Source organism: Cydia splendana, chromosome 6 (genome assembly GCF_910591565.1).
Source record: "Cydia splendana chromosome 6, ilCydSple1.2, whole genome shotgun sequence".
Classification (NCBI taxonomy): Eukaryota; Metazoa; Arthropoda; class Insecta; order Lepidoptera; family Tortricidae; genus Cydia; species Cydia splendana.
The window spans coordinates 7552885-7577640 of record NC_085965.1 but is presented as its reverse complement, the minus strand read 5'-3'; the positions used below and the strand labels follow the sequence as shown (position 1 = coordinate 7577640).

The window sequence follows — 24756 nt, the reverse complement described above, 5'->3', positions numbered from 1 at the left end:
ATGATTTAAATATGTAATAAAACTTAAACTCATGTATAGGTCTGTAGGTACGCACAGACACGCTAGGACTTTTAGGGCCAAAGGCCCTATTACTTATAGGTACCTAGTATAATATAGGCCCATCTTAAACAATGTTGCAATGGCTTCAAATTGAAAACCCACCACTATTCAACAAAATCATTTTTAAAGCGAAGAACTTCAAAAGTTATGACGCAACTAAAATCATTAAAAAAAGTAACGACATCGTCTTGAATGGGCCCGTACTCAAAAGGACAGTATTACGAAACATGTGTATTCATTGTGTATGGAAATGGTCAGCTACTTGAGATAATTAGGGAGCATGACTGATGACTTCGCTGAGACGTAAGAGTTTAATAAACCTGTTTAAAATAAGAAAGTAATCTTTATCAGACATGTTTAATGACACCCGTGAGCCCGGGATGGTAAGCCACTTGTTTACCTAAAAATTATGATGTGGCCAGTGAACTTTAAAAGTCGCCGGTCGGAGTATTTAAAGGTGGCGCCAGCATAGGTGTTGTCTGTCAAATTCTTCTTTTTTATTTTATGCTACAGGCTTTATCTGTGCATTTCATCAAAGTTTTTACGTGATCGCGTGTTTATATTTTCATCTTAAAACTTTTTTTCGCGCGAGTTAACTATTAAGATAAAATGTGGTATTATCTATGAAAAGGGACCTTATTGTCGATGGCGCTTACGACACTAACATCGATGAGCACAAAACGTAGTAGTTTAAAATTGGGGATTCTGGCCCAGTTTAGTTATTTTGATTTCCAATTTAGCAATTAAGTTTCTTTGATTACTGGAACATTCAATGTTGCTGTCTATCCAATGCGGAGGTCAATTTATGTTATGTGACGCTGATGAACTTATCAGTCATCGGGTTTAAAGGTCCCTTTGTAGTTTTTTATAAATAACTCGTAAACGGTGACCTGTAGCAAAAATGTTCTGATACATAAGTAATCTGCGTAAAATTGTCTACATTAAATATTCTATACACTTTTTCGCTAGGATCAGTATTTAAAAAAATATTTAAGGTAAAAAGTTAAATATGATCAATTGTTAATATTTTTTGTAAATAACTCGTAAACGGTGGCCTGTACCAAAAAATGTTCTGATACATAAGTAATCTACTTAAAATCTACTCACACCAGAGGATGCTGAAGACCGGACGCTTAGCTAAAACGCTAGGTTGAAGGAGAAGAAGATTGATCCTAGCGAAAAAGTGTATAGAATATTTAAGGCGCTCTTATACTCGAGTTTTACGTTTTCAAGGGGGTGAAGCAGACGAGTGGTAGAACGGGCAGGCGGGCGCCCCGCGCGGCGCACCGCACCATTCCCGCGCAGCACGTCTACGTCCTTATTCTGACGACATCGGTATTCTGAATCGTCAGTTCCGGGATTTTTAGTTCGGCAATTAATATTGAAAAAGATTTATTAGTAAATTCGAATTTTGATGAGTACTTAATGAAATTAAAAACCGGACAAGCGCGAGTCGGACTCGCCCACTGAGCCCACCGAGGGTTCCGTACTTTTTAGTATTTGTTGTTATAGCGGCAACAGAAATACATCATCTGTGAAAATTTCAACTGTCTAGCTATCACGGTTCGTGAGATACAGCCTGCTGACAGACGGACGGACGAACGGACGGACAGCGTCGTTGAGTCTTACTAATAGGGTTCCGTTTTACTCTTTGGGTAGGGAACCCTAAAAATGGTAGGTAAGACGGTGAGGTCGGTGAGTGTACCTAAATAATTATTAATTATATGTATACAATATGAGTGTATACTTGACTGATCATGTTTTTGTAAAAATCGATTTCGACTGGCAAAACATATTAACCGGGCAACCGGGTTTTTTAACCTAATTAGACCCCGCTGAATCCGAAATTGCCGGTTGATTGATCGAATTCTTGACTGGAAGTGAGATAGTTGATATTAAAGGTCCCTTTTTTTTAGTTTTTCGTAAATAACTCTTAAACGGTGGCGCATAGCAAAATTTTTCTTAAACATAAGTAATCTGCATAAAATTGCCTACAAGAAAGATACCGTACAATTGTTCGCTAGGATCAATATTCAAAGAGATATTAAGGCGGGAAAGTTAATTATAATCAATTTTTGAAGGTCTCTTTTTTTAGTTTTTCGTAAATAACTCGTAAACGGTGGCCAATATAAAAAAAATGTTAAACGTTAATAATCGACACAACATTTTCAATAAAAAAAGATTTAGTACATTTTTAGCAGGGATCAATATTTAAAAAGATAATAAAGAGGGAAAGTTAATTATAATAAATTCTAAGGTTCCTTGTTTTTATTTTTTCGTTAATAATTTGAAAAGTATGACTCATAGCAAAAACAAATTTTACACAAATAATAAACATAAAATTTCCTACAAGAAACATGTAGAACACTTTTCGCTAGGATCAATATTTAAAAAGACAAAGCATCCGGTAAGTCAATTATAATCAATTTTAAAGTCCCTTTTTAGTTTTTTGTAAATAACTCGTAAACGGTGTCCCATAGCACAATAGGTTTTTATGAATAAATAATCTCCATAAAATTTTCTGCAAAAAACATCTGAACACTTTTCTCTAGGATCCATATTTAAAACGATATTAAAGGAAGAAAGTTAATCACATTCAGTTCACAGGTCGCTTTTTTTTCGTAAATAACTCGTAAACGGTTGCAACGGGGGCAGTTGTAAAAAATATTATACGTAAATATTGAACATAAAATTGTCCACAAAAAAGGTTTTGTACACTTTTTCGCTACGATCAATATTTAATGAGGTATTAAAGGGGGTAAGTTAATTATAATCAATTTCCAGGTCCCTATTTTAAGTTTTTCGTAAATGACTCGTAAACGGTGGCCAATAGCAAAATAGGTTCTTAATGTTAACTAACCCCCCTTGGCTAAAAAGTGGCCTCCATGTTTAAAATTCATTTGTTTACGTAAGATGTCCGTCTTTGGGTCACGAATTTACATGTGTGTACCAAATTTCAACTTAATTGGTCCAGTACTTTTGAAGAAAATGGGCTGTGACAGACGGACAGACAGACAGACAGTCGCACGAGTGATCCTATAAGGGTTCCGTTTTTTCCTTTTGAGGTACGGGACCCTAAAAACTAAAAAAAGTGACATGTGAATTGATTGTAATGAACTTTCTTCCTTTAATATCGTTTTAAATATTGATCCTAGAGAAAAGTGTTCAGATGTTTTTTGCAGGAAATTTTATGTAGATTATTTATTCATAAAACCTATTTTGCTATGGGACACCGTTTACGAGTTATTTACAAAAAACTAAAAAGGGACTTTAAAATTGATTGTAATTAACTTACCGGCTGCTTTTGTCTTTTTAAATATTGATCCTAGCGAAAAGTGTTCTACATGTTTCTTGTAGGAAATTTTATGTTTATTATTTATGTGTGATCAACAGGGTAAAGACCGGTAGTGATCACCGAATCGTAAGAGGCACACTGAATATCAATATTAAACTTGAAAGGTCCAGCCTGATGAAGTCTACGCTCCGACCTACTCGAGCCCATGTTCAAAACCCCGAAAGCTTTCAACTCGAGCTCTCTAACCGCTTTGCTTGCCTAGAGAACTTGGCTTCAGTGGACGAAAACAACGACGGGCTAGTGGAAACTGTCCACACAGTAGGGTCTAAGTTTTTTAGACCCCGCCGTAAAGATAGACCTCAGAAATTGACCGAGCAAACCTTAAACCTCATGGCTGAACGACGCTCGCTACAGTTGCAGTCTCCCGATGACGCGGAGTCATATAGGCAGCTCAATAGACGTATATCTAAGTCCTTGCGACATGATCTGCGTCTCTTTAATACTAACCGTATTAAAGAGACTATTGAGCGAAACCAAGGCTCCAAAGTGTTCGCAAAGGACAAAGCAACGCAAGCAAAGCAAGGGTCTATTGGGCAAAGCCAGCTTACAAAGCTGAAACGGGAAGATGGCAGCATAGCGTCGAGCAAAGCGGAGGTTTTAGGTGAGATCGAGAGGTTCTATGGACAGTTATACACTTCGATCGCAAAGCCCGTTGACAGCTTGGTAGGAGGTCCAAGAGCCAAGCTGTCCCGACATTATACCGAAGATATCCCGGACATCAGTCTGTACGAGATTAGGATGGCCCTGAAGCAGCTTAAGAACAACAAGGCGCCGGGCAAAGACGAAATCACTTCAGAGCTTCTGAGAGCGGGTGGAACACCGGTACTTAAAGTCCTCCAGAAGCTCTTTAATTCCGCCTTGTCCGAGGGCATAACGCCTGAAACATGGAATAGAGGCGAGGTGATGTTGTTCTTCAAAAAAGGTGATAACAACCTATTGAAGAACTACAGACCCATCACGCTTCTGAGCCATGTCTATAAGCTGTTTTCAAGGCTCATCACGAACCGTCTCGAACACAGACTTGATGACTTCCAGCCTCCCGAACAAGCCGGTTTCCGAAAAGGCTATAGTACCATAGACCACATCCATACGCTGCTGCAAGTTATACAGAAGACCGAAGAGTATAACTTGCCATTATGCTTAGCGTTTGTGGACTATGAGAAAGCCTTCGATTCGGTGGAAACATGGGCGGTGCTTGTGTCTTCAGCGATGCCATATTGACTATCGGTACATCGAAGTGTTGAAGTGTTTGTATAATAACGCCACCATGTCGGTCCGAGTACAGGAGCAGAGCACGAGGGCGATTCCATTGCAAAGAGGCGTAAGGCAGGGAGACGTTATCTCTCCGAAACTGTTTACTGCCGTAATGGAAGACGCCTTCAAGCTCCTGGAATGGGAAGGACTTGGCATCAACATCAACGGCGAATACATCACTCACCTTCGGTTTGCCGACGATATCGTAGTCATGGCAAAGTCGATGGAGGAACTCAGCATGATGCTCGATGACCTCAACCGAGTTTCACAACGGGTGGGCTTGAAAATGAACATGGACAAGACGAAACTTATGTCAAATGCCAATGTTGTGCCCATCCCAGTCTCTGTTGGGAACTCGGTACTCGAAGTTGTTGACTCGTACATCTACCTAGGACAAGTAGTCCAATTAGGTAGGTCCAACTTCGAGAAAGAGGTCAACCGCCGAATCCAACTCGGTTGGGCAGCGTTCGGGAAACTACGTAATGTCTTTTCGTCCGACATACCTCAGTGCCTCAAGACGAAAGTCTTTAATCAATGTGTGTTACCAGTGATGACTTACGGCTCCGAAACGTGGTCTTTCACTACCGGCCTCATCTCAAAACTCAAAGTCGCTCAACGAGCTATGGAGAGGGCTATGCTCGGAGTTTCTCTACGTGATCGAATCAGAAATTAAGAGATCCGTAGACGAACTAAAGTCACCGACATAGCCCACCGGATTAGCAAGCTGAAGTGGCAATGGGCAGGCCACATTGCACGCAGAGAAGATGGCCGATGGGGTCGAAATGTGCTCGAGTAGAGACCACGGACTAGCAAGCGCAGCGTAGGACGTCCACCCACAAGATGGACAGACGATCTTGTTAAGGTCGCCGGAAGACGCTGGATGCGGGTCGCTTCCAACCGGCACGTATGGAGGTCCAAGGGGGAGGCCTATGTTCAGCAGTGGACGTCTTATGGCTGAGATGATGATGATGATGATGATTTATGTGTAAGATTTGTTTTTGCTATGAGTCATACTTTTCAAATTATTAACGAAAAAATAAAAACAAGGAACCTTAGAATTTATTATAATTAACTTTCCCTCTTTATTATCTTTTTAAATATTGATCCCTGCTAAAAATGTACTGAATCTTTTTTATTGAAAATTTTGTGTAGATTATTAGTTCAGGGACCTTTAATATCACATATCTCACTTCCAGTCAAGAATTCGATCAAGCAACCGGCAAATTCGGATTCAGCGGGGTCTAATTAGGTTAAAAAACTCGGTTGCCAAAAAGTAATATGTTTTGCCAGTAGAAATCGATTTTTACAAAAATGTGACCAGTCTAAAATTTATTCAATTTGATTAATTTTATAGCCTTTTAAAATATGTTTACACCATTTATCAATCGTGACTGAATTCCGGATTGGTTAGATGGGTGTGTGCCTTTGCTGCCCAACTTGTTATAAAATGACTATATGACGGACGAATGTCTGAAATGTCACCGTATTTAAGAATTATTTTGCTTTTCTTCGTAAGTATGTTGAAAAACATTGTGTGTATAACATATTTGCATATTTATACTGTGATTACCCATTTTATGAAACGTCCGCTAAACTAGCACAGGTCCGACGATGACAGTGGTCACGGGCGTACTGGCGTGAGGAATAGGCGCAAGGTATTGCCGCGTAGGGTGTAATTTAGTAGGCAAAATGTTGAATTCATCAAATGATGAATGAAAAAATTAACGTATCGATAAAAGGACAAGCAATAATGAAGATTTACTTAAAAGCTATCGACTGAAGTAAGTTTCATATACATTTTCGTCCTAGTACTTCTAACATAAGGAAATAAAGACAGTGTTAGGCATGTTTTCAACTTAAGATTCTATCGAGAAAATAATGAGCCGTCGTGTTTCTGACAAGCAATAACGTAGTTCAAGGACTTATACATACTAGAAAATAATGCATGAAATCCTTGTAAAAGTCTGTAAATATGGTGGTGGTAATCAAAGAAACTTAATTGCTAAATTGGAAATCAAAATAACTAAAATGGGCCAGAATCACCAATTTTAAACTACTACGTTTAGTGCTCATCGATGTTAGTGTCGTAAGCGCCATCGACAATAAGGTCCCTTTTCATAGATAATACCACAAATTATGTTAGCACGCCTTCATTACATTCATAAATGCCGCTTTGATGATCACATGTATCATGTGTGATTGAACCTTTATGCAATAAATATTCCACAATAGAAAAGCAAAATGTCAGTTGACCCCGCTGGAACGTTAGAAAGCCCAGGTTCGAGGCTCGAGCCCGACTCTCACTTGATTGCTGGATGCACCCACACTTTCTACGGGCAGGGAAACTGCAGTGCTATATTAATGGCGACTACATTCAATAATGATGGCAACCTGTGTGGAGAGAGATTTTACTGATTTTGAACCGCGATTTCTTCACGATTTGGACGACTAGTTAGTCAAGTAGAGACTTGCATAATGGACCTGGCTTCTATATCTTGGACTAAGTAGTAGTAGTTTCAGTTTCAAGTAATCTATAAATAATCTATAATCTATAAATCTATAAATATAATCTATAATCTATAATCTATAAACTAAGTAGTATCAGAAATTAGTCGTTCCCGATCTTTTTTTGACTTGAATTACACACTTTGGTAAAAATTACAAGGTTTTTGCCAAAAGTTGTGCTGAATTAACCCTTTTCTATAATTGATCAGAAGCCCTTAGCACAATCCAAAATGCAAGTGGCGTGTAAATCAAAAAAATATATTATAGTATAGTATAGCATTGTAAAAATTCAAAATCAGAAAAAAAAACATATTCAAAATAATTTTCATGGACTCAATGTCGAAGTTTTGGTAAAAACAAACTTATCAGGCCAGATTCTGACGCCTCTCTCTAAGTATAAAAATAGCTACCAATTTATCTCATTCACAAACTCCTCCTGACATCAGCATGACACAACTTTCGCGATATTTTTTCACACACTATATGTAATCGCTTTCACCGGGCGTGTAATACGGCAGCGATAAATGCAAGGTTGTTAACTTTGCGGTCGTTACTTCGATTGTTTCGATCGAATTTTGTTTTAAGGCTGAAGAAAGTTTGTTTATTAGAGCGACATAGTGAATTTTCAATTATGCGTCGTTCCGGTTAGTATTAAAATAATAACTTCACTATTTGGCCTCCTTAAATAAAATAACTAGTTACAGGCAGCATGTCATTTCAGTCGTAATAATTATTTTCTAAACGCTTCTCAAGGATTTTCAGAATATCAAAGGAAAAAATAAAATACTTAACACAAAAGTAACCGGACAGTTCATTATTGATTCATATCTAATACTTACTGGTTGATTGATAAAACTTAAAAGATACTCAGAAACAATTGGTATCTAACGTAGGTACCCGAGTTACAAGAATTCTACGATCACTGCTTCAACTGCTCACACCGATGTTCTAGCTAGAGAGTGGATCCATTACAGCTAAATTTGTAAAATCAAACTGGATGCTTTAATCTGTAACGTATCACCATAAAAGTGCAGAATTTCTTCCAGGAACAGTCAACAAGCCATCTCGGCGAAAAGAAAGTAGTTTCCGACGTTCGTTTCCTTAACCGGTGGAGAAACACGGCAAGGACACGTTAGTCGACTCGAGAGATGTTATACAACTCTCCTTGTTTGTAGCTGCTGGTACAATCAGCTTCAAAAGTAACGATCAGACCATGCGTCAAAAGTATCTACCATTCTCTAATAACTTAACAAAAAAGATATGTATTTGTATCTCCATGTAGAAGAGAACAATTAGACTGTAACAGAAACTTTTGAATGCGAAATTAAAGTATAGGCTTGAATGAAGTCAAAAGTCAGTAAACTTCCATGCAAGCCAAGCTCGCGGAAGTTTTGCACATGTCGTGTCGCGCAGCACTCATGCGCATATCATGCGATTTGCATGATCCATCGAAATGCGATACCTAATGAAAGTGAATGTGCGACTTTTATTACGTAATTGCGAATTTTGAGTGCCATTCTAACACGACTACTTCTACATTATATTTTTAGACGATGGAAAGCTTGAACTTACCTCGTATATTTAGGGCGGTTTCAGACTAGCGTATTTTTTGCGCGTATAGGGCGTATACGGTCGATTCGGCGTCACGAGCTTACACACTCGTTACTTTTCCCTACATTTGGTCCAAGTATACCAGCTTACACGCGCGTATTACGCGTACGCTCATATAAAACGCTAGTCTGAAACCGCCCCGAGCAAAAGTGAGTCAACCGTACTGGACTGTTTCCATGTCGGATCAAGCCGGTAGGGCTGCATATGTCCGTATCTGACAGAATTATACGGATGATGTATGCAGAAAATGCAGCCTTTATAATATGCAGCTCACTCGAATTGAGTCTACATGGAAACAGACCATAACGACTACATCTTGCCCAGCTACAAGCTGGTCACTCTGTATATCTAATACATATTTATAAGTTAGAATTCAGCTGACACCCCGTTAAGACTTTAATAACATTTAATTGCTAATAGTTATCATTCTTTACACCTATTGTTTAAATTAACTGTAGAAATTTTATTCACTTATAAATACGTAGGTAATTGTTGCTATTAAGATATATTGATTGATAGCAATTCTGCACGTAACTTATAAATAAGGGTAGTATTCCACCTGTTCAATTTCTTTGTCCAATTTCAGTGCGTCTCACTCTCTCAATAAAGCAAAATGTGAGACGCAATACACATTGGACAAAGAAATTGTATAGGTGGAATACCATCCTAAGTACATAATTGCCGTGGTTTTAGTTACAGCAATACTGCACGCAAAGTGCTGACGGTGCCGAGAAACAGTATTGTGCTTTGATTCTCTCGTCTTCATATTTTCTTTTTTTTATTTCAGTTTTTGTTACTAATGTGACACAGTTAAGTTCAATATACACAGTACAGTGGCTACATAAGCATCTGGAGTGCCGTACCTTTTTCAGAAACGGTAGGTACTCCGAATTCCAATAGGTACTGTTCCGGATACCTAACTAGGAATGCGCTGGACTTGGGTAGGTTATTGGTACTGTTACAAACAGTTGACTGTGCATCGCATGACTGAATGTCGTGTGCTCGTGTGGGAAATGCTGGTAAAGCCGATACCCGGGAAGTTGAACGCTCGGCCACAGTCTGTCGCGTTAATATTTATACGTTAAGCTAATGAGTGTTATGTGGCCGCTCTCACTTTTAATGCCTATTGCTTAGCAAGTCGCGTCTGAGGCTTAATTAAAGGCTTGTTGCAGATGTAGTGCATAATTGTTTTCCTTCGTATTTTCTCGGAAACGTTAGTATTTGTCATGCTACTTCAGTCAACCTCAGTACTTTTTATACCGAGACTGATAAAATAGCAAGACACGTTCGTACGTTTCCGTGAAAATACGAAGGAAAATAATTATGCACTACCTATGTGTACATACTGTATACATTTACATTATATTCAATAATTAAGAAGATAGGTAGTGTTCTACAAGCTAACCGACGATCTTAAAATAATTTAACCAAAATGATTGTACGGACAAGATAACAAACATCTTTACAAGCCAATGTACCAAAAATAAATTCACACGCTCTAAAGGCTCTAAAACTGACACCTGAGGTGTGTATATTTTTAAAACATTGACTTGTACCTAAAGATTTTTGTGAAGTTGACTGTACCGAGACATGTTTTTGTTTGCATTCTATAAATAATCTTAAGGAATAGGCTACTTTAAAGAGTTAGACCAACAAAAGTCTGCAACGATTTTGATAGCACACGCAGTGCAAGTGTTATTTTAAACGTCAAACTTCTATGAAATTATGTCAGTTTTATTAGAGGGGATCGCGAATGAATATTAGTGGAACCCTGTATGAATATGGGTCGTCTTTGTCTACGTGTCATTATAAAGACAGTGTCCGTCTCTTTAAATCGCAATGGTGTTAATATAATCGCACTTATTTTATCACTTGCATATAACCATCCTTAGAGCTCGTAGAGGGGAAAATTTGGCCAGTTCTCTCGATTTCTCGAACTCGGCATCTCGATCGAATTCTCGAAGCTAATGTGATGGCGATCGTTCGCCATGGGCAAGTTCACGGCTGCGATAGAAAGTGAGCGCGAGCAATCGAACATCTGTTATGCGTGCGCGCACTTTTACCGCGGCGCGGCGCCGATTTTATCGGTTCCCGATACGTGATGCAGCATCGCGCATCGCGATGTTTGTTGTTGTAATTGTGGAAAACTTAGGTAATCGTAATTGAGTCTATTTATAGTAATAGTTTGGTAATAGTCTGTCACACAGGTGACAGGTTACAATGATATACGGATTTTAAGGAAGAGGATTTTGACCTGTTTTTTTTTAATAAATTAACTGTTTACAACTAATAAGATGGTTTGTGTTTGAAAAATTGAAGAAGATGAGGGATAAAACACAATTTATTAACAATAATAATTTAATGGAATTTAGTATTAGATAAGTAACTTTAATAAAAAAATACGAAGTAAGTACGAAATTAGAACGGAAGAAGAGCAGTGCCCTGTTTATCAAAAGCAATCAAACGCTTGTAACTTGTAATACAAGTGGAAGTCCGTTCGAGTTTCTAACAAAAGGTGTCAAAAAGGGACTTCCAATTGTATTACAAGTTACAAGCTTTTAATAAACAGGGCACAGGTTAAAATTGATGCATTCATGAATTCTTCTATAAAGGGGCCCACTGATTAACAGTCCGCCAGACGGTATCGGCCTGTCAGTTGTTCGGAACTGTCAAAATTTTGTTCTAACTGACAGGCCGATACCGTCCGGCGGACTGTTAATCAGTGGGCCCCTTTATAGAAGAATTCATGAATGCATCAATTTTCACGAAAATAAGAATTACCCGCAGAAGCAACCGCAGACGCATAAAATTGTAATATCATTTTATATATGTAAGTATGACGAAACTAATGAGTGATGAAAGGATAGACACGCGCACGCGCCGTCTCGGTGAGAAAGTGACTCCGGCGCGGGCATTCGTTAGGACCCAATCAAATCGACACCCTACTATTATAAGTTAGTTTACAAGTTATTACCTAAGTATTCAATCTTTATCAGCATATGAATTTTCTGAGATTGTTTTCTCTGAAATACCTATTTCCAAGCCAGTAAAAAAAACTTACGCTCTTGTAATAACAAATTTTACACATTTTATTAAACAATTTAAGTACAAAAATTCTTCAAAGGATGAACAATAGGCTGTTTTTGTAAAACTTTTAAGTCTGACTGTGCCTAACACTATTTCAATATCAGTATTTGCTCATCTCGCTGCGCGACGAATCGGCGTAATGAACTGTGAATCTATCGACTTGATTTAGCCGTTTTGTCGACTTTTGCCATGTTGTCGTTGTCGCAAAGCGCGCCGGAGCGGCACGAACTTGCTCGTTTCATCAAATTTTCACAATTCCAATAAATCTTTTTATTTATTTGTGGCTTAATTCTTTGATTAGTAATTGATTGTTTGTAATTGTTGGTAAACCGCAACTCTCGAGCTGTATAGCTCGAGTTTCTCGATATACAAAACACATCTTACAAAAACTTTCCCAAAACTTAAATCGCTAGGTGCGACTCGAAAAAAATCTTCACACTCATGATTGCTTTTTACAGTAGTACCCTGTTAAAATCACAACATTTTGTTAATATACTTTTATTTGCGACAAAATCGTTTCAATCAGTAGTGGATAGATAGCTCTACAGCAAAAGTCGCCCTTAGTCCTAGTTTTCGATCTAGTTCAGCAGTGTCAGTCAAATGTGTATTTAAGTGGGTAGCTTAGGTACCTATATACTTACCTATTCTATAATTTAATGAAAAATTGAATTTCAATTTGGATTTATGTAAATCAATGTGATGTGAATGTTTGGATGTGGTATTTACATGGTGGGCCAACCTTGGCAAGTCTAAAAGACGAAGTTTATAATACTTATATGTATACTGAAACAAGCACGAATTCAGATTTCTGTCTTGCTCTCTTAAGAATATATTTAATTTCAATGCATATTTGTATCCCATAGGTTTGCTCAACATCTGAAAATAAGGATCTGTCTACATCAATTGCAAATCGATGCCAATAAATCGACCAATGACCCGATTGTTGTTTCGTTTTCTGTTCTATTCGATTGTCTTCGATTCAATACCCGAACTGCGTAAGAGTTAGATTTAAAACAAAGCGACAATTTACCCAATTCACGCAACGGAGGTTATATTGCGTTTGCTCGTAACAGATGGATTATTACAAATTATTATTACCAAACCGATAACCGAAACCGAAACTGGTGCGATTTCAAACTGCCAACTGGCATCAGTGGCATCCTATCGAACTATGAAGTTCGTAAAATGTTTGTGGTTATTTGCGGAAGAGAAAATATTTCAATTCTCATTCTAGAGCAAAAATCCATAATTGCCTTTAAAACACGGTGTGTCGCTTTCAGCATGGATCAACTTAGGACCAATGAGAAACTAAAGAACTACCGATTTGACCTCCAATGTATGTTCAGCGAAAATTTATGCTTGAGCAGAAATCATCGTCTTCGTTGTCTTTGTGAACTGTGCAAAGAACCCATCTTTTGTAACCTGATTATTTCAAAATATATTAACATTTTTTTACGCTGCACTCTTACAGGCGGGATACCTTTTTAGGGTTCCGTACCCAAAGGGTAAAACGGGACCCTATTACTAAGACTCCGCTGTCCGTCCGTCCGTCTGTCACCAAGCTGTATCTCGTGATCTGTGATAGCTAGACAGCTGAAATTTTCACAGATGATGTATTTCTGTTGCCGCTATAAAAACAGAATAAAATAAAGATTTAAGTGGGGCTCCCATACAACAAACGTGATTTTTGACCGAAGTTAAGCAACGTCGGGCGGGGTCAGTACTTGGATGGGTGACCGTTTTTATAGATAATGGTACGGAACCCTTCGTGTGCGAGTCCGACTCGCACTTGCCCGGTTTTTTCATTACTTGAGACTCATGTAAGAAAAACGTAATACCTATATTATGTAGGTACATATGTATACGTGACATTATACGGTCGTTAACTTTTGTTGTTTTGTCCAAAGAAGGGACCTTTTTCTAAAATGTGTTAATGTGTATGTAGGTACATCCGAAAAAAAAGATTACTGTAGGTAGCTCTTAAGTTTATTTTTCTGTTCGGTGGTACGGGTTCGTTAATTTAAGTTTAAAAATCTCGTATGTATGTATGTATATATGTACTAAGTACTTTGAAAACGCGATCTCCGGCTTTTAATCTCTGGGAGGCTAACTGCCTTGACCTGAACCGTAGCAAAAGTCTGTGAATAGCAAACGCATTTCCTAAACCAATAAACTCATGCTAATTGCAATCGGATACCTACTCAGAAAAACTCAATTAGTTGTGCACTTTGTCAACGCTGCAACCGCGGCTTGGGAGCTTGGAAGTGGTAGTATTTGAGCGCAGAGTACCAGCGCGCGCACACAGTACCACGCCGCGCCGCGCAGGCGCCGCGCGCGGCTCTAGTCAACCAAACTAAAGACAAGTTCTACGAGACTTCGGTCAAGACTGTCTACAAACATGCTTTAAGACTGAGACTGACTACTTTAAGACTGCAATGACTGAGAAACGATGTGGTCATTTTTGTGACATACAGATCGCTCGTGACTCAATAATTAAAATGTGACTGAATGACGATTTTGTGACCTAAAGTGACTTACTTACTGACGAATTTGTGATATGTGACTTGTGAGGGGGTGGTGACTTGTGACAGAATGACGATGACCAGTGACAGTGACTATACTTGACATTTGACTGACTGGATTTTTGTAAGCTGAGGGAAAATCAGGTTAGTAGATATATTTTTTTAATGATGGAATATCTGCATAAACTTAGGTAGGTACTGTTAACATTAACGCTATTCTTAACGTTTCGTTTAAGACTGACTGGTCTAAAAACGGAAGAACAACAAACTCAATAAATTAAATTTTCAATTAGATCACCGTTACATAAAGCATAAGGTTTTATTTAACAACTTAAGTCCTAAATCCTTAATTATAAGTCCTTCATTATATTTTAATCTTAGTATGTCTCACGACAGTTTAAATTCGATAAACCTAAGTCCTTTAAATGTTTTTAATATGTATGTATGTAGTACTTTACCTTTTAAACGTTATTTAATTGAGAGTATTTATTTGAAAATTGCATTTACGAGAAGTTAATTAATTCGTATCTAAAGACAGTTTCGTTAAAAACTATCTATTTAAAACTTTTATAATCTACAGATTTCAAGAAACTTCTTTTATACATATCATTTATATATATATCATTTTATATTCTATGTTAATACTTTCAGGGCAATCAAATCTTGTAGGTATGTAATGTACCTACAGTGAATTGTAAAAATATGGGTGCAACAAATAACTCAATAATATGTCCTTAATTCGCCGACATAAGAGCTATGAAACAATTGACACATATTTTTGAGTAAGATGTGTGTGTTTTTAAAAACCTTGTAGGTAGACCCAAATAATCCTTAACACACACACTTTTTGAAACAGGAGAGCTACCTTTTGGGTTTAATCCGTTTCCAATTAGGTATATTTGAGGTACCTACCTCAAAAAAATTATGACTACATACCTATATCTTCAGACGTATTTAACAATACATTAGGTCATAGGGGTGTATCCAAAATATCTCAATAAAAGATAGGTACGTAGGTACCTAATAGGTACACGACGGACAGGGCGATATTATAATTATTTTAAAAGCGATCTCTACCAAATAAGCTTTGGGTAGCAGAGTAGCGGAGAGGGGTCGATATAACGACCTCCATAGCCATCACTTAATGGCAACATCGAGTAAGAGCATTTTCTCATCATCGACCCGATATCGAAAAGAAGACAAAGAAGTAAAATAAATATAAAATATTGTTTGTTGTTCAAAAGAGAGCGTTAATGCAAAAATAAAAGGTCTTGAAAACTAGTGCCTACGCCAATTCTCGGGATTAGTTGCCAAACGGACCCCAGGGTCCCATGAGCCGTGGCAAAAAGCCGGGACCACGCGAGAAAGTAGAGTACTCTAGCAGTAGTAACAGTCTTTCGCCAAGGGTCATCCGATATATTGTGGAAACGCTCTGGTCATACTTCAGAATGTAGCGCATAAAACCGGCCATAATTGTATTGCTATTCATAACGTCCACAAGCACCCCAGGGCAAATAATTGAATATTACAACACGCACAACAAAGCGCGTCATATTATCGAACCTGCACCGGAGTCGAAAGTGGTTTCACTTTCTCTGCGCGCGGCGAATTATCATGCGTGCGTTTATCATATTAATTTTCATGTGGTTACGTAAGGGAACTGGTTTAGTTTAAACTGATCAGCTTTCAATATTTTGTTGGTTTTCTCGTTGGTTATTTAAGGAATGCTATTGTTGTACGTATACTTCGTATAGTCAATGAATGGTAGGACATCTTAACTAAGTATTAGCGCGATATGGCGCTAACAACTGTTTATACCTACAATACAAACACGCACAGTCGCACAAGTATCTATCTACGGGTTTTACCAGTGCCACTTTTACAACGGTTTGTACAGTATATAAGTATCTAATTAAGTCACTAGGTAGCGTGTGTCTGAAAAATCATCAACTTCTACTACCTACCTTTTCTAACATTTAGACACTATTTTAAAATAGATTACCAAGCGACACTAAATCAGCGGCAAAACTACAACTTGTCTACTGCGTTATTATACTCTGACCGTAATCACTGTAGCGTTGTTTCTCTCATTATAAGCTAATTTGGCATTCTCGTGAAACCGCGAGATTTCCCAATTATTATAATTTTTAAGTATAATTCGCTTTCCTAACACACTTCCGGCGACTTCCGCTTCAGATGATCGTAAGCATATCTTAACAACTGATAGGTATGTTTTCACTCTCGTTACTTATGGTAATTTTTAAAGTTTTGGCCCACATATTTTGTCTCGCAAAGGTCGATTCGAATAGGTTATCTAATAATAAATTATTGAATTTATAGAGTGAGAGTGGACCGGATTCGACTGTGACATTTATGAATACAATATTGAATTCCGCGAGGTAGCTGACCACTGCTGCTGAGTGGAATATAAATTAAATAAATAAATAATTCAGCCTATATACGTCCCACTGCTGGGCACAAGCCTCCTCTCATGCGCTCTCTCGGCTTGGGCTATAGTCCCCACGCTAGCCCAATGCGGATTAGGGACTTATAAATTAAAGTTAAGAAATACATATTGGATCAGTTGGATGAGAAGGCGTAAAGCGTAGCATCGTAACAATTAAATAATTACAAGCCGTCTCCGCAATAATAATCTAGCTACAAGCCAGGACAACAACTTTACCTTGTTAGCTCAACATCAACAAGTCAACACTAAAAGCGTTTTCTCTCCTTGCCTGGGGTCATAAGCTAGGAATTTAATTATAGCACCCACATGTAGGTATGTAATGTTTCTAATCACCTTCCCAAGCTTCAAGTAAATTTAAATCTGAATTTTCTTGCATTGAGATTTCTGCCTAAAACGGGGCACGTGACTAGCCAGATTTCCCAAATTAAGTAGTGTCTTGTTCACAGCGGTGATGGCCTGGAGAGCCGCACGGAGGACCCTCAGTTCCCAGCTGCCAGCGCGCTGCGGCAGTCGCCGCTGCTGCAGCACTGCCCCCTACGGGGCGCGCCCAAATGCCCGCCTGCTTCTAAGAGGTTGGTATATGTTGACATTCGTCTGTAGTGACCAGCCTTATTTTTGAAGGATAACTCATAGTAAATTTCCACGAACTTGCTTCTGTTATCCAAGATGTCAGCTCTCCTGTCTTGTTCTTATTTATGCAAGGTTTAAATTTTTTCAGTAAAGTGAGTGGACGATGGTATTTTGAAACTGACTTCCGCGAGTGTTGTGTCATATATTTTCTTAGCATTATGCCAGATATTTACATTCACGCCCCCAAAATGTAGGGTGACATGATCATGTAACTGACCGGGGTTCGCTGTGAGCAACTGAGCAGTTGAGCACCAAGGTCAACTCAACAGAGAACAATATCTTAAACATTCAGCGGTCATTACTCTACGCCATCTAACAAAATCTTAAAATTCGCAACTACAACTCTACCACGATAGACTATAGAAGTTCTATTCCAACGGTACAATCTACTTTGTTAACATCTTTCATTTTATCGATCTGTACGTCTTGTGGTCTCAACACAATAGGTAGATTTACAACAATGGTGTCACCTCGCTCTATCGGCACTTGACAACAAACATTTACAAAGCAAATCAGTTATTCAAACGTTCATTGTGACAATTCAACATTATGTTCTAGGTACCGAACACATGATGGCACCTGCAACAATGTGAACCGCCCAAGATGGGGTTCCACTATGACCCCCGTCCAGCGTTTCCTTCCCCCCTCTTACTCCGATGGCATCCAAGCGCCCCGCCGTTCGGTTTTCGGCTCAGCTCTACCCTCAGCCAGAGAGATCAGCGCCACTGTCCATGAAGACCAGCACGTGGAAACCCCGGGTATAACGCATTTGCTGATGCAGTGGGGGCAGTTCTTGGACCATGATGTGACGTCGTCATCGCAGTCGCGAGGGTTCAACGGCTCGGTGCCGCGGTGCTGTAAAGATGGTGGCCGGGACTTCGTTCCTCGAGAGTTCTTGGTGAGTGTTTGCTAATTTAGTGTTTTTAGACATCAGTTTAAGTCTTGAAGGGATGATAAATTTAAGACTGAAGACCTGCTCTTCTCTATTGACAAACGAAATGTTGTTCTCAAAGTTTACTTGCCAAAACGTTCACACATACATACATTAAAACTTTTTATTTTTGCATAGCACCCTGAATGCATGCCCATCGAAGTTCCCCCCTCCGATCCATTTTATGGACCAAAGGGAGTGAGATGCTTGGACTTCGTCCGGTCGTCCCCCGCACCCCGCGACGACTGTGCCCTGGGCTGGCGCGAGCAGATGAACCAGGTGTCAGCTTATATCGACGGGTCGCCGCTCTACGCCAGCTCGGCGCGACAGTCGGACAAGCTGAGGCTGTTTAGAAACGGTACGGCAACATCATGATCCAACTTGATCCACAATCTTGCAAAAGTTTATCAAACACTATAAGACAGTCAATTCGACAACTACCTATAAGCCAATGCCAATATGTCCAAGACCTAAAGGTTCACTAGGAAACATCTTCGAACTCGAACTCTGCAACTTGATAATTTTTTCATCTGCTCTCCAGGAATGCTCCAGTACGGACGCGTCCAGAACCGGCGTCCACTGCTTCCCCCCGAGAGACGAGACGAGCTCTGCCGCGGCGGCGCCGTCTCCTCCGACTGCTTCAAGTCAGGAGACGCCAGGGTCAACGAGCATCCTGGACTTGTCGCCGCCCACATTGTGTGGCTTAGGCAGCATAATAGGTAACATCACAAGATATTTTATTCTGCCAGGCTTCATAACTTTCTAGTAATCCGATTGAAACAGGCAATTATGGTCTCTTCCACGCTGATATATATAGCAAAAAAATTGTAATATTAGAATAGCAGATCTATCAGGTGACAAGTTCTGATGCTGTTCAGATTAAGTTGATGTCACTTACCTACTTTAGATTGTTACAAAATCACTTTTATACAGGATGGCGCAAGAACTGGCGCATCTAAACCCTCACTGGAGCGATGAGAAAGTATACCAGGAGACGCGGAAGATTGTCGGTGCGATGATCCAGCATATAACCTACAGAGAATTCCTGCCAATAGTATTAGGTCAGTCATTACTAACATTTTCACAGTCCATAACCAACATTGATACTCTTTATAGTTAGATGTGTTTCTACAGCACCTTTTTCTTTCTTTGTTAGGTACTTTGAAGGTGACGACTGATTGACCCTACCATTTTCCCATTTTCTCCACCTGTCGTAACTTTACTAATGCCAAAAAAGGCTGGCAATACATGTTCTTGTTCTAATTACATTTCCTTATTTCCAGGTCAAGAAGTGATGCGTCTGTTCGACCTGGAGCCCTTAAAGAAGGGCTACTACAAGGGCTACAGCCCGAAAATCAACCCAAGCCCTGCGAGCTCATTCGGCTCGGCTGCCTTTCGGTTCGGTCATAGCCTGGTGCAGCCATCCATGGTGCGGTACGACCGGTTTCACAGGCCGATGCAAAACAGTAAGTTTTGGTTTAAAACCACTCTTTTCTTACATTGACCCTTTAATTGATGTCAGGCTATTATTGCCCCATCTACATGGATATAACCTTTGAAAAGGTCATTGGATATAACCTTCAAGAACTAAGTGTCAAATACCTCTTTTCAGACGTCTCTCTCCATGACGAACTCACCAACCCCTCCAACATCTGGAGCATGGGCGCCGTCGACCGCCTCCTCCTCGGCATGGTAAACCAGCCAATCCAGAAACGCGACGAGTTCATCACAGAAGAACTGACCAACCACCTTTTCCAAACGCCCTCTTTCGACTTCGGGATGGATCTGGCCGCTATCAATATTCAGAGGGGGAGAGACCACGGAATCGCACCTTATACAGCTTGGCGGGAGCCGTGTGGTCTGTCACCGATAAATGAGTTTGAGGACTTGTTGAGAGTGATGTCGCCACGTGCAGTGAGAAGATTGCAGAGTCTATACAGGTACCTACAAATCTATTTAATACTCTCAAATAAAATGTATAAAGATATTCAAATTTAGGAGAAGTCCATCTCGTCATAAGAAGTAGATTAATAAACTTTATTAGTTAATTTCTCAATCTAATTGATTTGTTGTTTCAGGCACGTGGATGACATTGATCTGTTTACAGCAGGCATGTCTGAAAGGCCGGTGGTGGGTGGGCTGGTGGGCCCTACATTTGCCTGCATTATCGCTCAACAGTTCTCGAATCTTCGGAAAGGAGATCGATTCTGGTAAGTTCAATAGGTGAATCAGTACCTAACTACCTACCTACTGTATTTTGGTTGTGAGTCAGTAGAAATAATATAGCTTCATTATTCATGACATAATACCGATACTGAATAGGTACGTATATTTAAAGTGTATGTTGTTTTAGGTATGAGAACGGAGGCTTCGAATCGTCTTTAACACCGGCACAATTACAGCAGATACGTAGGATATCGTTTGCCCAGATCCTGTGTCGTACCCTTGACACTATAGACAGCATTCAACCTTTCGTATTCCTTTCTGCAGACAACACTAACAACGATCGGATATCCTGCCTTAACAGCTTACTGAACAATTTTGATTTATCGCCATGGACTGACGTTAACACAAGCAATGATATTAATAAATCAGACGACGTAAGCACTGAGCGACCAAAGAGAAAGACTACTACAACTACCAAACGATCTACAACAAAACACCCTACCACAAAAAAGCCTCAAAAATTGACTGCTACTACTAAAACTCCTCAAAAGAAACCATTTCCTTTTGCAAATAATACTCATAATGCGACTAGACCGAAACCTACACATAGACAAAATAAAACTGACAGTATTAAAGACAAAAACGCAACATTGACTGAAAAAGATGTAATAAAGACAACTGAACAGACTGTACAAAAGATAGACGACAAACTTGACTTTAAAAACAAAAGTCGTCGATATGAAGAAGCTGACGCGCGACGCAATCACAATAAGCCTACAAAACAATACGGGAATGACTATGACGATGACGAGGAAGTACATAGTGTGCAATCTGTAGTTATAAATAACTTACAACATAAGCGACCCTATAACAGACCAGTAATAGCTGTGACTGAAAACATTGATAAATATACTTACTTAATAAATTACGTGCCTAGACCCACACAGTCTTGGCGAGACACGACAAGAAGAACTACGACAAGACGACCAACAACAAGACGGACGCACGACAGGGACGTAGTGAAAGTGACGTATCAGACTTATGACGACACGTACGGTCGACCAAACAAACCGTATTACTACAACAGATACGACGACAGACATGACAATTACAATAGACAAGACGACAGAAATGACAACTACGACAAACAAGACGATAGGAATGACAATTACAACAGACACGACGATAAAAACGACGATTACAATATTAGCCTTGAAGGTAAAAAGGAGAATCATAACTACAGACAAAACATACCTAACACGAACGACAATAATTTCTCTTCTGCTAGATCAAATGACAAATTCCAGACATCTACTACGAAAACTGACGCAACTATTGACAAAATTGCCGTTAATGACAATATTAAACTGACGACTGTAAATCCATACAAACTAGTAACATTTGGTTATGTAGGTACATACAAAGGGGACATGACAAATGACAAAGAGACAAAAACGGACTCTACTGAGACAATTAGACACGAAGTAATAAGTAAAGACTTCTCGACTTATGAAGACGACAGACTAGATACGGACGAAAAGAAAAACATGAAACTGTCGACATTTTTCCATTACGAGACTGCGACAAAACCTTACAACAATTTGAGACCGACAAGACGTTACGATGAGGATCAAATACCTGACTACTCAAAGACGAACAGCAAATATTACTTTGTTAGGAACGTTTTACGAAAATATCCAGACTCTAATTTGACAGACGAAGTTGCTAACGAGACTAAAAAGAAGGAAATATTAAAAGAAAACTATAACAGCCCAGGGCAGCCAGTGCCAGTGATGATAGAGGAAAGATCGTCGGCTAACAAACTGGCGCTGCTGGAAGAGGCAGAGGAAAAGTCGGCGATCCCCGATCCGGAGAGACTGAGGGTGAAGATCGCCAAGCCATCAAGTCCGGCTAAGACACCGTCGGTGGCTTTCCAAGTGATACCCAGTGAAAACAAGTAAGTGGCACTATCTAAAAGTATAACCCAAAACATATTAATGAAGCAATATTTCCTTATTTTTTCTTCTTCTACTCCGCAGACTTGATCGATTTTACCCTCTCTGTTTTTAATTTAGTCGATATAATCTTCAACGACCACTCATTTGTTTTAACGAAATATAAAATTACGTGTGTTTGTTTCAGTCCGTCTCAATGGGCGACATATGAAGAGAAAGAGTTGCCCGAGGGTCTGCCGCACCGCATGCCACCGATGAAAATCGATCCGTACGCATTAAAGGAAATCCCCAGACCTTTCAACTTCGGCAGCTTAAGGAGGCGACGTCCAGGAAAAAACCACTAAGCCAAAAAAAAAACCTATTTACCCCTTATTCTTAAACTTTACAAGCCTCAATTCGTTCATTTATGTTCACGTCAAAATAACAGATCAAGACAAACAATTAATAGCTAATTAAGGCTTGGAGCGAGTTAATGAATAACGCCATTATAATATAAAGCTTGATCAATCATGATGTTACTCAAACAAGCTGTAAATTTCATTGTAAATAGGTAGAAAAGCGTGTTTAACTTTGTTGACAATGTGATTAGTTATAAACGACAGACAGATGATAAGACTTAAGAAAATAAGTAAAGAGTTGTAGGTAACGTGCAAAAACATTGAAGACATTAAAAATACGTACGTTAATGTAATAACGGCGATACTCCATGAGAAATTAGTCAATGTTCCATAGAACTTAATAAGGTTACCTACAGTGAAAGAATTTGATTCTGTGCCACTTCGTGGATTGTCACAGTGACATTAGATACGATCTTCTGGCATGAGTACCGTGACAAAAGTTGACCAATCAACTATCACGTCGGCAAGGACAACAAATACAGGGAGTGTATGAAATCATCAATGATGCTCAAGACATTCATGACATGAATTACAATGACGGACGTGACGGGCAGACAGGTGTAGGTATGACTAAACTGTTTGAAATGTTATTACTTAATGACAGCCATGGTATAATAATATACTCCGCCTGGTACTCTCTTCCGACCACGTGACTGACACATGCCTACGTCATCATGCGACAGCGCTATATAATAGTATGCAATAGCGCTATACAAAGTGGCAATGTTATTGTGACGTAGACTTGTGTCACTCTGGGAAGAGAAGACCATGTTTTATGACTATGATGACAGCGTAGACAAGAGCTCACTGACGCAACGAACTATTTATTTCCAGATCACTGTATAATTCACAAAATTTGAAATTCAATAGCTAAATTTAAAAGGACTAGATGAATGAAAACAAACTGAAACAACTTGAGACTATAAAATACTGACTGACAGACATATTCACATATATCAAAGTTTATAATGCCTACGACACGAAAGCGAATTTAAATTATTTTTGATTGGACGTCATAGCAATGACTAGTTTAGGCTAGAATGACTAATAACTAAACCATATTGGGAACTTAACAGTTAACACATTATTTGTAATTTGCACATTAAGTCTAGACTGGACCGAATTTAACTGCATCAAAATGACTGAAAGTAGCATAATTGGTAAACTACTGACTGAATAAATGACTGACCGACAAATTAATATCGAAGCTGACCGATTATTATGACAATGAGTAGTGTACGTGACTCAACTTACAATCGAAACTGCCCCTTCGTACGGTAAACTTATGAGAATGACGAATGACTAAGACTAGTTAGTCCTAGGACTAGACTCATCTGAGTGACTCGTCTGAGCTGGTAGAATGACTGAAAACTTAAACAAATTGTGACTGAATAATGCGACTAACCGACAGACATTTAACGAAACTGTACATTGGACAATTGGACAAGACCAAGAAAAAAATATAAATAAGTTACCTATATATATGTTAACCTATTTAACGGACATCACTGACTAATTGAAAGTAAAAAGTATTACTGAAGACCTGACGGAAACAAGACAATAAGACAACTCGACTGTAACGACAAGTGATAAATGACCATTAGACCTAAGCTAAGGGCCGAAATGTACGACTAGGTAATTGGAACTGAAAGAGATATTGACTGGACAGTATCATTGAAACTACAGGGTGCCTAGCCAAGTTACCAATCGTTTGTGCTACGACAACGAAACGCTCATCTCATTTTGAGATTGACGGTCAAATACTGAATGTTGACTAAAGTAGAGCGTTGACTGTCGCAGACATTAGTTAGGTGT

At 39.1% G+C, this 24756-nt stretch overlaps 1 protein-coding gene across 1 annotated transcript; it reads left to right on the top strand.

Moving 5' to 3' along the window:
• Positions 1-14152: 14152 nt before the first annotated feature.
• Positions 14153-22930, top strand: LOC134791281 (peroxidasin-like). The gene is made up of 11 exons (XM_063762271.1): positions 14153-14538; positions 17308-17433; positions 18050-18389; positions 18561-18780; positions 18964-19141; positions 19356-19483; positions 19706-19888; positions 20035-20362; positions 20501-20632; positions 20776-22545; positions 22731-22930. Exons 3-11 carry the CDS (start codon positions 18108-18110, stop codon positions 22885-22887), a joined length of 3378 nt encoding a protein of 1125 aa, XP_063618341.1. The 5' UTR covers positions 14153-14538; positions 17308-17433; positions 18050-18107; the 3' UTR covers positions 22888-22930.
• The last annotated feature ends 1826 nt before the right edge of the window (positions 22931-24756 follow it).